The 17256-nt window shown below is 36.5% G+C and overlaps 1 protein-coding gene across 1 annotated transcript; it reads left to right on the top strand.

The window, feature by feature from the left end:
• The first annotated feature begins 12090 nt into the window (after positions 1–12090).
• On the top strand, positions 12091–16569 carry LOC114648068 (ribonucleoside-diphosphate reductase subunit M2). Its single transcript, XM_028796871.2, has 10 exons — positions 12091–12407; positions 12565–12639; positions 13568–13714; positions 13804–13920; positions 14006–14139; positions 14749–14843; positions 15104–15237; positions 15478–15582; positions 15914–16027; positions 16156–16569. Exons 1-10 carry the CDS (start codon positions 12318–12320, stop codon positions 16306–16308), a joined length of 1164 nt encoding a protein of 387 aa, XP_028652704.1. The 5' UTR covers positions 12091–12317; the 3' UTR covers positions 16309–16569.
• The last annotated feature ends 687 nt before the right edge of the window (positions 16570–17256 follow it).

Genomic DNA, 17256 nt, shown 5'->3' with positions numbered 1-17256 from the left:
TGCACGAGAACCACCTTTTTCAACCATCGCAAACATATGCAGTTTTTAATGTCTGGAAAACATTTGGGATTAAATCACTTAGAGATCTGTACATAGACAACGTCTTTGCATCCTATGAACAATTACATTCTAAACTTTACTTTCCAGCAACACATTTCTTTCACTATTTTCAAATTAGAAACTTTGTTAAACAGAACCTGCCCAATTTCCCTCAGCTCCCACTTCCCTCTATGCTGGAAAATATATTCATCAGTTTCAAGTACAGCATCTCTGCAATATATAAAACCATTTTACAGTCCCTCCCTTTCAAAGATCCAAGAGGACAATGGGAAAGGGATCTCTCCCTCAACATATCAAAAAAGGAGTGGAAGGTAGCAATGCAGAGAATTCACTCGAGTTCCATATACTGTATGCAAAGCATACAATTATTCAACTAAAAACTAAAAGCACATCTGTCTTGCTTAAAATTGTCCAAAATGGTTCCAGGGCAAGATCCAACCTGCAAACGCTGCAATCAAGTTCCAGCCTCACTGGGTCACATGTTTTGGGCCTGTACCAAATTAACATCATTTTGGACCAAGATTTTTAAATTCATTTCAGACAGCCTTGGTGTCACAATCCCTCCTGATCTACTAACAGCTGTGTTTGGCGTACTTCCAGATGGGCTTAAAGTGTAGAAGGATAAACAAACTGTAATTGCCTTTACTACACTATTGGCACGTAGACTTATCTTGCTCAACTGGAAGAATCCTAACTCTCCCCTTTTAAGTCAATGGGTAACTGATGTTTTATATTATTTTAAATTGGAAAAAATTAAATTCTCACTTAGAGGACCTGTGCAGAAATTTTTCCAAACCTGGTAGGATCAAATCAATAACATTTTAGAATAAGCTTTTACAGCACTGAGGAAGCAGATTCTCTCTCTATTCTCTTTTTTTTCGTTTTCTTCTCCATTTATCTATATTCACTTATTAATTTATCTATTTGCTTATTTTTGCTAGGTTTAAGTTTTATTTTGCTGTCCATGCTCTCTTTCTCAGGGGTGGGGGCTGATTTGCTTTCAATCCTATACTTGTAAAATTGATGTATTTGAATGTTGTGTGATTTCAATAAAATCAATAAAAAAAAAATAATGAAACTCATTGTCTCAAACGAAGGAACAAAAGAACACCATGTACAGTTCTCATGTGGGAAAATTCATGATATCAAGATATACATGTTTATGAAATTAAGTAAAAATTCTGATCATCTAGCATATTGTTATAGAGAAATTCCTTCACTCATTCATTTTCCATAGAATTTACCCAGTTTAGGATCACGAAGGATCAATACCTAACTTGGTGGTACTTAGCAGAATTTGAGAACCAAACCTGGAGAGAATGCCAATGCACCACAAGGTAAGCACACCCACATACACACACACACATGCATGGGGTAAAGGTAAATTTTCCAGTCTTTGAGGTGTGGGAAGAAAACCTACACAGAAATATAGCAGAAAGGATATGCAAACTCTACACTGGCAATGCCTGTGCCTGGGATTCAAACCCAGGTCTCAGTCCTATGTATGCCACCATTCAAATAACTGAGAATATCAGCCAAACAAACAGTATAATTAAAAAACTGAAGGTGTGATAGAAAATGAAATCAATCTGCTTGAGCAGATGCTTTACCATTACAGGGTTACAGACAGCAAAGTTCTAACCTTTGCAGTAGAAGGTGCACCACATAAACCAGTATTGGAAGGGACAGAAGACCGGCACAGAGTATAATTCATATAGCCATTCTACATTTACTCATACTAGGTCATTTTAAAGTCACTAGATACCTTACTGTGAAATACTTGTCTTTGAGATTTGAGAAGTAATTTGAGTAACTGTACAATTTCCTTCGATACTGTATAATTGTCACAGTCAGAATTATCAGATTGTCTAGCAAATTAGATAAAAGGTTCTGTGTGGATAAATAACGCACAATTTTAACACATCATTTTAAAAAGTTATACAACACCCAATATTCTGTTTGAATAAGTAATTGCCCAATTGAACTCACAAGCTGGTCATGTCAACTTTAAGAACAATAGCTCCATCTAAATATTTCCTATAGTTGATAAGTGATGAGTTGATGTCAGTGTTTTGGAGGGATTTGATTGACTCCTCTTTGGAGAACTGCTTCAGCTCAATAACTTATGCGGTTTCAATTACTTTTCATTTCAAATCTTCTTACAACAACTCACAGGGTTTTAATGTAGACATCCTTATGTGTTTTGGACATTTTTGTCTTTACTTCATGACCTACCTATAATATTCATCTTTGGCTCATAATAATAATAATAATAATAATAATAATTCATTACATTTATATAGCGCTTTTCTCAGTACATAGTTGAATGGCCAGTAGTAGAGTCCAATTTTCATTGCTCCTTTAATGATGGCAAACCCCCAGACGATATATGCTCATCACCATGCTTGTCCACTGGAATGAGTTTCATATTGTGGAACAGATAATTCACTTTTACTTAATGATATAAGATGATCTATATCAGCTACATACCTGACTTTTCACCCATCTGTCCACAGAACATCCTGCCATAATTCAAAAGGATCATCAAGCTGCATTATGTCTGTGTGGAGTTTACTCACTTTTCCTTACTTTCACCTGAATTTTATTTGGGTATTTCAGTTTCACCTGACATTCTAAAAATATGTCTTAAAGTGGCTTGATGTGTTAAAGTGTGAGTGTATGCATGAATGTGCCCAGTGATGGACTGGCATCAGATCTAGGGTTGGTTCCTTCTTTGCATTTGGCAGCACTACCCCATAATCCTTAAACTGGTTAGCTGCATCTGCAGAATCTATAGCTACAATTTTTATTTTACCATAACATGTTTTTTATTTTTCAATCCTGGACCAGTATGTGTTCATATAGCCTGTGTCGACAGAGCTCTTAGTGAGTGTTCTACTGCATTCTTTCATTCAAAGCTGCAGAAAGTAGTATTTGTATGGTGGCTCCTTCCCTACCTTTTAAAAATATATATTTATGACTGAATGCCAAAATGTTGACAGTGTTAAGTTTAAAGATGCCATAATAAGCTTCTGCTCTATGTGAACCTGAACTAGATTAAGTGGGGTTGGTTGAATACAATCCATTCCATTTTTTATTTCAAATTTCATGATCCTATTACTATTTTACTATGTTTGCTATCAAAATGGTTACTTGTGCTCATCTCCACTGTAATACTGTATTGTATATGTACGTTTCCTTCATTGTTTTACATTCTGACTTTAGGCCAATATATTTGTAGCCTACACCTATAGTGTACATAACGTCCTACATTTTTTCATAGTTTAGCCTTTAATAGTACTACTACAGCTTACCTTTTATCCAAGTTTTGACTTATACAGTTTGCTTTTTAGAACATCTCGACAACAATCTCTATGAGACACATAAAAACACAGAGTGGGCTATTTGGCCTGCCCACTACTAGCTGCTGCAAAAATTGAACAGAATGAGAATTACCCAGATGAATGTCAACAGTCAACACCGACTCTCCATTAGAATGAAAAAAAAAACATGTCCAGCCTTTTCTTTACAAACGTTTAGTGCAGGGGTTGGCAAGGTCAGTCCTGGAGAACCGCAGTGGCTGCAGGTTTTTGTTCCAACCCAGTTTCTTAATGCTAAAAAAATTATTGCTGATGAAACACTTATTGCTTAAGTGACATTTTGATGCTTCATTTTAGTGGTCTTGTTTGTTAAGGTTCCCCACCCTTGATTACTTATTTCAATCTTAAACAGCTGCATTCATTGTTTTAATGGCTCCTTATTAGCAATAAAATGTAAATGACAAAAGCAGCCAGCACTTCATCTAAATTGTTTTCAGTTACAACTGTGTGTGTTCAACATGCACTATTTGATTTAATAGAACATGTAATAGAAAATGTGACAGACTGAAAATTCTGTTTTAGGCTTCAAATCATTTGGATGATATCCTTGGAGGGGAAAATATCTACGATATAAGAATCTTACATTGCAGACTAACAAGCCACAAAATTAAATAAGGTGCGAGACTGGCAAGGATTGGTTTCTAATTAAGAGACTGGGTTGGAATGAAAACCTGTAGCCACTGTGGCTCTCCAGGACCGACATTGCCCACCCCTGGTCTAGTGGATTAGTACTGATATAGTTTCCTGGCCTTGAATTGCATGGATTAAAAGTTTCCACTGACTCAACTGGCCAAAATATACCCTTCCTTGACTACATAACACCAGTCCTGGTGCAGATTCCAGTTTCCATACAGAACAAGTTTGACCATGATATCCTGTTTATCACTTTTCCTCAGTCTTTACTATTTTTTCTTATAATTTATGCCCTGGAATCAATAGTGAAGACACTTTTTGAACTCTCCTGGTGATGTCTTTGCAGTATATTGGTTATGTTTGGCATTTCTTCTTTCAGTTTTTATTATACTGTAATGCAGCCTATTTGCTGACATGGACCAATGCACACTGATTTTTAGGTCTTTAAAATTCTGGGCCTTTAGAAACTCAGTGCCTTTCATCTAACGTATTCTTACAATCTACATGCTTTTTTCACTTATTCACATTAACCCCCATTTCACAGAGTTTAACCACTGACATATTCTTTTCTGGTAATACTAATTGCCTCCACTTTAAACAGAAACCTCTAGTCAGGAATTACATTTTGGAAATCCAGCTAAGTAATAAATGTGTAACTCTATCCACTTTATTCAATTTATTTGTTACCTCCTTAAAGAAATCAATGACATTAGTCTGTGGAGCAGCAACTGCTCTTAAACCTCTGCCAGTGCCTTTCAAAAAATGCCCTTGGTCAGTAGGCATCTCTATACTTAAACTCCTTATTCTTTTCTGAGTTACATTTGCCAATAATGACATAAATATCCCTTTATCAACAGAAAGGTAATATTTCTTATATTCCATTTAATAAAAATTCTCTAATGCCCTAATGGATGGCATCACACTGATTGATATCCATATGCTCACTCCTCTTTAAAAGTCTACATTTTAGTGAAACAGATGGCTGATCAGTTGTTCCTCCTTTTCTGACAGCTAAGGTAGATTGAGGTGTTGTCACTTCTTAAACATTTCTGTTAACAACTGACATACCCAGAAGTATTTTATCACATTCTTGCATCTCCTTTCAGCTTGTACTTAAAACATGTGTATTTTGATTAATATTATTTTTCTTCTTGTCTTATATAAATCTGTACATTAATCCTATACCCACCAATTCCTGTCTGCATTTATGGATATTTCCTTACATCATTTTTTAAATTATTTTTGCTCTCAAGTCTTTGTTATCCGCAGCTGTGATGACCTCATCAGCTAACCCTGACATGTCTCCTGTATGCTTTTTTCTGTATATAGTTTAATTTTTAACCTACTTAACATTATATCTACAATCCTTGTTGCAGCACAACTACCCTCCCCATTTCCAAATAACTTCAGTTCAAGCTCCTATAATTAGCTGGTCTCCAATCACAAACCAGGCACTATCCACCTTATTAAAAGGATAAGTGTCTGTGTGCCTGTCCGGTTGCTATGTCTGTCATTCCAAAAGATGGCACATCACAAACATGAACACTGTTTTCATGAATCCTATACCAAATGGCATATAACAGAGATATGTGTATTGCATGGTGCAGTGCAAATGTTAATGCTGTGGTCCAGTTTGATTACTTCGACATGTTTTTGAAGGGTAGCACAGCTAGTATTGAATATAACTGTGAGTGACATTATATCAAGTTCAAGTTCAAAATTTTTTGTCATGTGCACAGTAAGGAAACACGTTTCCCTGTACAATGAAATTCTTTCTTTGCTGTCCACACCAAGTGACAAAACCAACGTATAAAGATAAACATAAATAATAAGTAGCAGATAGATAATAAGTAACAGAGGCAGCATAAAGTATAAAAACAGGATAGAAGTATAAAGTGTAATTGTGCAGGTAGGTGTGTGATGGACAAGTCAAATACAAATACAAATACTTATATTGAATAATACTGATCGATTGAAAACCTAAACAGTTATAATTTGATTTTCACTCACTGCTCAGTGAAACAGACAATCTCTGTCTGTTTAGAGTTCACCTGTTCTCCCCATGCCTTTGTGAGTTTCTCTGATTCTCCTGTCCCACTCCTCCACCCCCACAACATCCTAAAGACTTACGTGTTACAATTTGTTAACTAGCAACTGTAAATTGCCCTGGAGTGGATGTAACAATATACTAACAATCTGTGGATGGTTGATTCCTGCCTTGCATTTGATGCCACCAGGTTAAATTTCCCCGAGAACTTGAACTGGACTATGCATGTATGGATAAGGAATTAATATTCTCTGGTTCAGGATTAAAGTGAGAGGCAAGAGGTATAGTATGACTGTCCAGCAGTGACATCTAGTGGCAGATTCTTGTTTTAATATTTACTCTGAGGTCATCTTCCAGGAGGTTTTTCCATGACACCCCATTTATTCTAGTGCTCAGAGCATGCATAAAACAAACTCTTTACCTGTTTTAAAACTAACAGCCATAATAATGCTGACCAGGCTATGCCCTCTGTTAATTCATACTGTATTTTGACATCTATATACATTTAGTTCAGGATATTGTTCTAAATTCTAACTAAACATCAAGACACTTGCACGCTCTTCTTAACGTTTTAATATCTTCTTGAAATTTACTTTGATGTTATTTTGTAATGTAATTTGTACTTTTGTTCCTTAATGTTACATTTTTGTGTGGTTTGTCAAGTATTATGGAATATTGACAGATATAAAAGATGCCATTATGAGATGAGCCTACACTACCAATCAAAAGTTTGAACACACATAGAAATTTCCATGTACCTTATTTTTATCAAGATACCATTAAACTGATTTTAAAATATAGCTTAGACACTATTAGTGTTTCGAATGGCTATTACTTCTTGTAATAATTTAATACTATATAATAACATAATGATATTTATTTATTATTCATATAGGACTGCATTTTTAGCCACTTTTTAGTGGAGTCTCCTGGTGGTAAATTCCCTTAGCTTATCCTTAATTAGTTATGCATAAAAGCTAATTAGGATATTAGAGAAACCTTTGTAATTGCATTAGCACTGCTGAAGCCTGTTATTCTGTTCACTTGGGTTGAAAGTGAACTCGACTAAGGCTGAATAGGCAATGACCTGAGGTGCCATGACTCTGAGGGGCACCAAGGCAAATCCACGCTCCCCCTGCCCCTGTTCTTTGATTGAATGTCAGTGTATTGCATTGTGCGTAACTTAAAGGGTACCCAGCAAATTTCAATTAATCAATATCAACTTCCTCATACCTTCAAAGTGGGCCCCCCACTTAACTAATATGCCATGTAAAAGTAAGTATGCATCATGAAAAGGAAAAAGACACCAACAACAATGAGTACCATCAGTGATTTTGTTCTACTGTAGTATTTTTTATATTATTATTTTAAAGAGGCAAATTTCTCAGAGTGGGCATCAGTTGATGTGGCCTAGGGGTACCCTTTGCTGGCCCTTGGTACTGGAAATCCTAAAGTTCAGTTCTGGGTTTAAAAATGGCCAAAATGAAACATCTCTCTCAAGAATCATGTCTGCTATTGTTTTTTTTTGCAGAATGTAGGATATTCCATGTGACAGACTGCTATACAAAGGTGTCTTTTATTACACTCTTGAGAGAAGAGGGCAAACTGAAAAAAGAAGGGGAAGACACAGATGGACAACTGCATAGGAGGATAAGAACATTAGAGTGTGTAGTATGAGAAACAAAACACCTCACAGAATGTCCGCTGACTTCTTAATTAAATACATGCCAAATACCAGTGTCCTCTGTGACAGAGAAAAGATTTATCTTGGATGCTGGCCTTAGAGGCAGAATCTCAAAGAAAGAGCCACATCTGAAACTGGCAAACAAAAATAAAAGGTGAAAATGGGTGAAAGAACACTGAAAAAGCATATTATTGTCAGAATTTTTTAATTATCTTTTTACAGTTGCAGACAACACTGGTATTTGGTGTGCATTTAAGGAAGATCAACATTATTAATATTATTTAAGTAATTGGACTAATTCTGCAAGGTGGTACTGTGAATCCTTGTGCAGTTCTTTTTGTAGCTTTCTTGAAGACACCATTTTTCTAATGATATTTAGGAGAAATAAGGTATTCTTAAAATAATTGAAACACAAAATAGGGTTCTGAGAAGAGATTAATTAGAAATGTACATTATGAAACAGTTTGGTGAAAGAGAACATTAGAAAACCTAATAAAGGAAAGAAAAAAACAGGAAAATAATGGACATGTAATAGTACCTAAAATAGGTAAAAATGAAGGAAAATCTTTAGGGCAGTATAGATATACTGTAGATACTGTGGTTCACTTGGAGGACAATAAATGAGTTTGGGAAGGTGTAGAGAATTACAAAGCCACCTCTGCCAGGAAGTGGTAAATGGCTCTTAGCTGTCAAGAGAACTTGTGATAACTCTGGAGGAAGCAGCTTTGCTAAACGGCTTTCAACAGGAACAACTGACTAACTAAACTGAATGACTTAAACCACAATGACCAGCTTTGGTGCAAATCATTTAAAGGTAACATAATGCAAATATTAACCTTTAAATGTAGAAAAAAAATCTAGTACAAGTCACTAACTTATTTACAAAAAGGTAATAAATGGCATGAACTGCATATGTTTAACAAAGGAATATGACACTACTACAAATGAAATACTTAATAGTACATATAATATAACAAAGCCTTTGAATGTTCCATGACTTAAGTCAGGAAAACTATCAAATCTAGTTTTGCAAACAAGACAGCTTTTGAGAGACATGGTGGTATGGAAGGGAATTAATAAGATGCTAAAAAGAAGTAAGTGAGAATGAAAGAAACAGAAATTAATACCCCGGGAGATGAACGGCAGAGGAAATGAGAGTTGCATTAAGAAAAAACAAAAGGCATGACAGAAAGGTCATCCTCATGTGCACTTTTTGGAGAAGTGCCTCATGACTGCAGAAGAAGCAGAAAGGTTTACAGATTAGCACCTTTACAGATCAAGGGCAGTTAATGCATACATATACTGTATATTAATCTTATTGGATAAATTACTCTTCTGCAGTGACCTCCATTCAAAAGCTCTTTATACCTGCAAAACTCTCATAAAATTGTTTAAATGTAACTGTACCACTAGACCACCAAGCCTACTATAAAATAAAAATAATACATTTTAAAAACGAAAATATAAACTGACAAACAACATATTTTGTTGATGTTGATCTGTTGTATATCATCAGTGGCATAGTGCTAGTGCTGCTGCCTTGCAGTAAGGAGAACAGGGTTCGTGTCCTGGGTCCACCCTGTGTGGAGTTTGTATGTTTTCCCATGTCTGCCTGGGTTTCCTCCCACTGTCCAAAGACACTGAGGTTAGGAGAACTGGCGACACAGTTACCAGTTAGGAGAATTGGTGTGTGTGTTTACATGCAATGATTTGTTCCTGCCTTGACCACTATGCTAGCCTGGGATAGGCTCCAGCCCCGCAACCCTGGTCTGGATTCACCAGGATAGAAAATACTATATTGCATATTTGTTTATCCATTAATTTTTAAGGGGCCAGAGCCTATCCTGGTAGCCTTGAGAGTAAGGCTGGAACCAACTCTGAATGAAGTGTCAGTCCTACACAAAGCCCATTCACTCACACAGGCCCAGTTCAGCAGCAGCTGCCACAAGTTGATATGGAGAAAATGTGATTCCACAGGGTATAGTATAGTATCTCATGATATAAACAAGTATGCAGCAAAATATAAAATAATAATTGATTTTGGACGATACGGAATCGTGTGAAATGGTCGCTTATCCATAATAATGAGTTGCGAGGCACCTTACTTATGCTGAACTTTATTTCAAGCGTGTTTGGATGTGTGTTACCTGGTTTTATTGATACTATACATGTTGCTAATGCTACATTTTATGATGCTGTCTGTACGGAGCCTGCTTGGAATTCTCCGTTTAACCTCCCACAACTTCCTGACTCTTAAGTGTGTCCCGGTGGATTTTGCGTGAGTTAACCCATAGATAGAGTGACCTTGTTTCCCGTCTTGCATCAAATCCTGCAGGGTGTAGTCTTTGAACCCCGCAATCTAAAACCTGAATTCAAAGAATGTGAATGTCTATATAAAAAGAAAGAAAATCCACTATGTTCGTGTACTTCCATTCTTTCGAATTGCCACGTTTAGAAATAGACAAAGAAGCGTTAACTGTGACGTTTCCGCACACCTCCCACCGACAGAGGGAGATGTCGAACACAAGGTGCTGCTGCCGAAAGCAGCTGTTTCAAAGCAGTTCTCTCACGATCAGTCTTCTTGTTGTCAGTTAAATGGCCAGTTGGCGCTTTTGTTAAAATAAGAAAAGAATGGTTGCCTAATAAACATATATTAATACTTATATACTTAAAAAGGACAATACACATATTTGCAATGTATACTACTGTCACTATTCCCTGAACAGAAGAACAGGGGCGCGGCCTGAACTTGTTCTTTTTGGATGAATGTTTTGCTGCCTTTGTTCCAATCAGGAAATGAAAGCCTGCTCTATAAAAGAATGCAGTTTACGCGGCCTTTACTGTATATGGGATGCCACCTGCAAATTCAACCCCGATATTTATTCGCAGATACACCTGGGGACAAGTATAACCACTTGCGTGTTTGGATTTTCTTGATGATCGTCCGTTGCAGCTAGCACAGTAAGTTATCCTTTAATTCTGAAGTTCTTTTAAATGAGGTGGATATTAGTGCTCGCCTTGTGGGAGAGATCGCACTATTTTTATTGCAGTACATGTTATTAGAAAAACTGGAACAAGCTCCTTCTCGATGATCTATTAAAGGTTTGATGGGTTTTATTTATAAAAGTGAGGCTGTGTCCGCCTTAAGCAATAATTCTGGCGGCAAAAAGCCACTACCCTACCCCCATCATACCCCCTCCCCCACGTTAGTACTATATAACCATAAACGCACAGCTGCACACAATAACAAAAAAAAAATCACCGATTATTTGTTGACAATAAAAATAAAACCCTAAAAGATCATTATTGTATACAGACGGCTGAGAACCATGTTGAGCAATTTCTACGAGGAAATCTTGACCAGAAATGCTTTATTTTGCAACTAGTGAATAGCCTTAAGGATTGACACTTCATAATTAGCAACTGAGCTCAAATAAAAAAAAAACAATTTCAAAGTCGCAAATATTATTACTTTGTGGATACTGCAGTTTATGTATTTATTTTAACTTTCTCTTACAGCCAAGAAACGGATGGACTACACAAACAATTAGATAAAAGGGAAAATCCAGATGCAGTGTTTTAATAAATCATATTTAGAAAACGGCTATTTTTCAGCGAATACTGCCTGACTTTGCATTTCTACCATTTATTTTATATGGTGCATTATTATCAAAGCACCCAGCCTTTGATTTGGTGGGAGGGGGTGAAAAGTGTGTCAGCACGTTTCGCGCCGACTACTCATAATTATACAGATCAGGGATAACCTCGCCTTATTTTACCTCTTATTTTAGAAAACGTACATTAAATAAAAATAGGATTTATAATGTTACAAAAATCCTGATTACGGATTATGCAGTAATTAAATTTCCTTGTAAAAGATTGCAATTCTATCCATTCTCTTCACCGCGCTTTAACAATTATATAATGTAAGTGTAGTCGTGTTAGAGTGCCAAAGATGAAAAAAATATATATTCCGTCATTAAAGTAAGGACTAAACCCGGTGATGTGGATTATTATGTAGTAGTATTAGGCGGACAGTACTGTCCAGCTTTACTTTTGAGTTCAGTATTTCCTGAACCTTGAGGCGATATTTTAATTTTGCACATAAAATGAACAATACATTCACTTTTGCGAAATATTTTATCTATAGGTATATATATGTAAAATGACAGTCAGCAAGGCGGTTGTTTTCCTCGGTTAATTTCATTTAGCGCGTAAAATGCAGCTTTCCTCACAAAGGTCCTCGAATTTCCCGCAATCTTGATGATGCCTTCTGATTGGATACTTGTGAATCCTGCGTGTGATTGGTCGGAGAAATCCGGCGCCAAGAATTTGAGTTATAAATAAGTGCTCACCAAAGCGTCTTTATTTCAGCTGCCGGTTTTGCTGACATTAGGCTACTTTGCCAGGACCTCGGGACTCAAGTGTCGTAAATACTTTACTCCCGTTCGTTTTTTTCCTTTATTTTTTTCTGCGTAGCAGTTCTGTTCAGCATCTTTAACGTAGTCAAAAAATGCTTTCTGCTCGATCACCTCTTTCTACAAAGAACGGTAACCTGTCTTCCAAACTCGAGAAAATCGCACTAGTCGATAAAGAAAACACGGTAAGATCATTATGCTTTAACTTTCTGAAGCCAGTTTGTGATCGAGGGCGATAGTTAAATTACGAACAGTGGTTGAGCACGCACGCGCGAGCTAGCTTTGCCAAGAGGGTAACTTTTTTTTTTTTTTTTTTTAACCGCATTTTGTTTTGTCTTTTAGCCTCCCAGTTTAAACAGTTCACGAATTCTAGCATCGAAAACTGCAAGAAAGATCTTCGAAGAAGCAGAGAGCACGGTAAGTTTTAATTTTTGGCGGGGATTAAAGTAATGTATGCAACTAGATAAAAAGAACTGGGGTAGCAAGCTTTTCCCTGACCTCTTATCAATCTTCCGGGCACATGGAGCTGTTCGGGTGGCTCGCATGAACATTAAATTAACCAGGGCAGGTAAAAAGGAATGTTCTGGGTGAAGTATGGTGAAAGTCTTGTACAACGTTCATTCTTTTTTTTTTTTAATACACTTTTTCGGGATAGTGTCGAGCGGCAGTCATTGGGCGTTGTAATAGTTATACTCTAATCGCCTTGCACTAAATAATTTCAAAGCACCAGGCGCCCTGCAGGTTACTATGTCATTCGTGAGGGTTGCTTTGTTTAATCTTTAAAGCATTTTGGCATCAGCTTTTTCCAGTTATTTGCTGTAATCCTATATAGCCGCAGAATCTGCAGTAGGAAATTTTTGCAAAGTGGTTTTTTTTTTTTTTTTTTTTTTTTTTTGGTTCTGCATTTTTAGGACCATGTTCGTCTGCCACCTTTTATGTTGCAGTAATGCACCCTTCCTATATTTAACGAAGCCTTAGCAAATTGGCCTGCAGTTACATTAAATATTGGCTGTCATAATTACGATTGATTTTGTATTTTTGTTGTAATTGCCAGCTGTTAACTTGAAGGCACTTAAACTGTTAAATGGCAAGGTTTTAATTCTATTCATGAGTGAGGTAGAATATATTTAATCCAGGCATATAGCTTTGATCACTGGTAACTGCATTCATAACTTTTTAAATTATACAATCTCTTGAATATCCTCAAATCTGTTGATGTGGGCTATTGTGTAGCTGGGACCTGTCTGTTTAGACTGCCAAGAATGTGCATAGATGTCTTATTGAAACTAATGCAACATAGTTTGCCTTGGCTATTGCATTAATTTAGTGTGTTTTAATGTTTCAGGTGAAATCTAAAAATCTGAAAAGCACTGTTCAAGAGGAGCCCTTGCTGAAAGACAATCCTCGACGATTTGTTATTTTTCCCATTCAATATCATGATATTTGGCAGATGTACAAGAAAGCAGAAGCTTCCTTCTGGACTGCAGAGGAGGTGTGTTGACTTGTGTCCAAATCATAAACAAATGACGACAATTGGTAAAAGTATACAGGGTATTTAAAAAAACATTTACCTTCTTTTAGGTTGATCTTTCTAAAGATGTTGCACACTGGGAATCCTTGAAATCGGATGAAAGATATTTCATTTCTCATGTCTTGGCATTCTTTGCTGCTAGTGATGGTATCGTTAATGAGAATTTGGTATGTATATATGTTTTGTGTGTGTGCTTTGTATGAAAATGCATGTCACATTTTAAGTTTTTAACCCAAATTGTCTGTCCATCAGGTGGAGCGCTTCAGCCAGGAAGTGCAAGTGACTGAAGCTCGTTGTTTTTATGGCTTTCAAATTGCTATGGAAAACATCCATTCTGAAATGTACAGTCTGTTAATTGATACCTACATTAAAGACCCTGTTGAACGGTAAGGACTGTGTGTTTTGTCAGATTGTATTGGAGAGATTTTCCTTTAAAAGAATATTAAGGGTTATTCTTGATTGTCTGTCTAAGGTGTTGTGTTTCTTTCGTTTAATTTATCCCATTGTGTGCTCTGTTGAGGTCTGTGGTGGCAACTGAATAACATTTATCTCTACCAGCATTCACCCTGTACATCTTAGGAAATCCCAGACCAGTGGGGGGGGGGGGGTCCTGTCCTTGCACACCCAGGGTCTTTAACTGTGCAGTGTTTGGGACATAATTCCCAACCAATATTAACCATCCCCAAATCAGTAATATTGGGATCCACTCCTGGAGCCAGACTCAAGATTTGAGTAGTATTTGATGGTTAAGTAGTCCACTTGGTCTGAAGGGATCTCTTTACACTATACCCGTACTTGTCCTACACAAAACCCAGCAGGTGGGGTCTGACATGGGGTTAGTAAACTGATACCTACAAATGAGACGGGTCCCAACATATACATACTGTAAAGAGCAGTTTCACACTGGTAAAGATTGTTACTTAGTGTGTGAGTTTTCTTTTAAAACATTGAATATACCTATTGTTAATAACAATCTATTGTTTTTACTTTTATAGGGATTACCTTTTTAATGCTATTGAAACGATGCCCTGTGTGAAAAAGAAGGCAGACTGGGCACTGAATTGGATAGGAAATCGTGATGCACAGTATGGTATGTTAATTTTTTTGTGTGTGTGTGTATGTATGGTATCTCTTCAAAACCTCCACCATAAGTTTGTGTAAGCATCTAAAGTCTGTGTTTGGCAGTTCGTTTTTCTGTAGAAATGTGGAAGCTTTTATTCATATGCTCAAATTTTTTTGTTTTTTGAGAGCAGAAATAGTTTTAGATTATTATCCAGGAATATTGGATTATCCACTGCACAATGTTTGACAGGATAAGTTTTTAAACTTGTGGTCTTTGTTTTCATGTAGGTGAACGTGTTGTGGCTTTTGCTGCTGTTGAAGGAATCTTTTTTTCTGGCTCATTTGCTTCTATTTTCTGGCTGAAGAAGAGAGGTCTGATGCCTGGACTGACTTTTTCAAATGAACTTATCAGCAGAGATGAGGTTAGTTGTGGTGTATTTACCTTTTGTCTTGTCTACTTTTGTTTTTGATTACATACTTGAGTCTCAAGATGTAGTTTTATTTGTGCTTGCTCCATTTATATTGACATCTGAATTTCTGCCATATGTTAATAGTATCCTGGTCTGGACAACTGGTTAAGGGTGTTGCTGGGTTTGGGGTGTTTTTTTTTTTGTTTGTTTTTTTTATCACTTTTTTTTTGTTTGTTTTTTTTTTTTATACAGGGCCTCCATTGTGATTTTGCATGTTTAATGTTTAAACATCTGGTAAACAAACCCTCTGAACAAAGAGTAAAGGAGATCATCATGAATGCTGTACAGATTGAACAGGTAACGTTTGAGTAGTAATTTTAAAAGCTGTTGGCAGTAATTCTGAAACTTTTAAAGGTTTATCAAGATGAATCTTAATTCCAGTAATAAGCCCAACTAAGGTCTCCACTGCACCTGTCCAAGCAGTTCTGGGAGGTTACTGGTAAATTATGCTGACTGAAAGAACCTAGTAAAATCCCACTGTTAGGATGGTCAGATGGATCTGGAAATTCTTCCGTGTCAGGACAGTTTTTAAACATTCTTTTTTTGCATTGTTGATTTAGTAGGTCAAAACTAGTCGTCAGACAAATGCGGCCCTTTTTGACTTATTGTTGGCTGTTTTTTGTTCTAGGAATTCTTAACGGAAGCTTTGCCTGTGAATCTTATTGGAATGAACTGCACTTTAATGAAGAGGTACATTGAATTTGTGGCTGATAGATTGATGTTGGAGCTGGGATACAGCAAGGTAAGCCTATCCCACTTGAATGGGAATGTAGTTGCATTGCCTTTTGGGGATTTCTTTCAGTGTGGTGGAAAGCCTACAAAGTTTTAAGGAGCTAATGCTAAAACTGATCACTGACTCTTTTTTTTCAGATCTATAACGCTGAAAATCCTTTTGATTTTATGGAAAACATCTCATTGGAAGGAAAAACTAACTTCTTTGAGAAGAGAGTTGGAGAATATCAAAGGATGGGTGTGATGTCAAAACCAACTGAAAATACTTTTACTCTAGATGCCGATTTCTAAAAAAAAAAAAAAAAAAAAAATACTTTTCAACACTTCAAGTGCTATGGCATGTTTTTGCTATGAACTTTGTTACAACATACTTTACACACTTAAGTGTAAACAAGTCAAAAGATTTTGGAGCATCTGCCCATGTTTACATTTGCACAAGCTTTCCCGGTTTGTCACTACAGATCGTTTCTGTAACATTTTTATGTGTACAGTGTTTTTATTTATAGATTTTATCTGCACTTTGAAAATTTTCATTAAAAAAATTTTAAGCTACTTTCTGTACTTCATTGAAATGTGGTTTAACTGTAAGATATAAAGTATGGTGTATATACAGTATCTGGGATAACTAGTGTGGACAGATTCACTGTTTATACATCAACCTGGGGTCTGTATCTTGTGTTTTGGGTATTTTTTTAGCGAGTTTGTTCTCCTCTCTGCATGGAAAGAAATTGGTGCCCTGTCTATTGCTCAGTGCAACATGAATTTCTGGTACTAGGGACCAGAGGTTAGTCCACTGACCAGGTAATTATGTGAAGTGTGCATGTTTTTTCCTTGTGTTCATGAAGGCTTTTCTAAATCTACTTGGGGTTCTTTACATATTCAGCCAAGAATTAAGTGGGTTTATTCTTGGATGAGCATGTAATATGGCTGGCATCAGATTAAGTATGAATTACTGCCTTTTACCTGCTGCCATTGCAAGAGGCTTTAACAGTGGCCTATAATGTTTTAAGTCAAAACCATACATGCACAGCTTGAGTCATCTTGCCAGACAATCCAAAACCTTAAAGGATCAGTTCTTGGAGAAGATTTGATCACTTTTTTTTACCCGTTTCTAACACACAAACACACTTGTTTATCCCTGCTTTACAAACCTGTTAAAGAAGCCTTAGCCCAATGTAATTTGGTGGATCGGATGGAAAAGTTCAAATCATTATGCAAGTATCTAGTTGTTTAGCCAAG

The sequence above is a fragment of the Erpetoichthys calabaricus genome, chromosome 3 (assembly GCF_900747795.2).
Source record: "Erpetoichthys calabaricus chromosome 3, fErpCal1.3, whole genome shotgun sequence".
In the NCBI taxonomy this organism is placed as follows: domain Eukaryota; kingdom Metazoa; phylum Chordata; class Cladistia; order Polypteriformes; family Polypteridae; genus Erpetoichthys; species Erpetoichthys calabaricus.
This window is presented reverse-complemented; position numbering and strand designations above follow the sequence as displayed.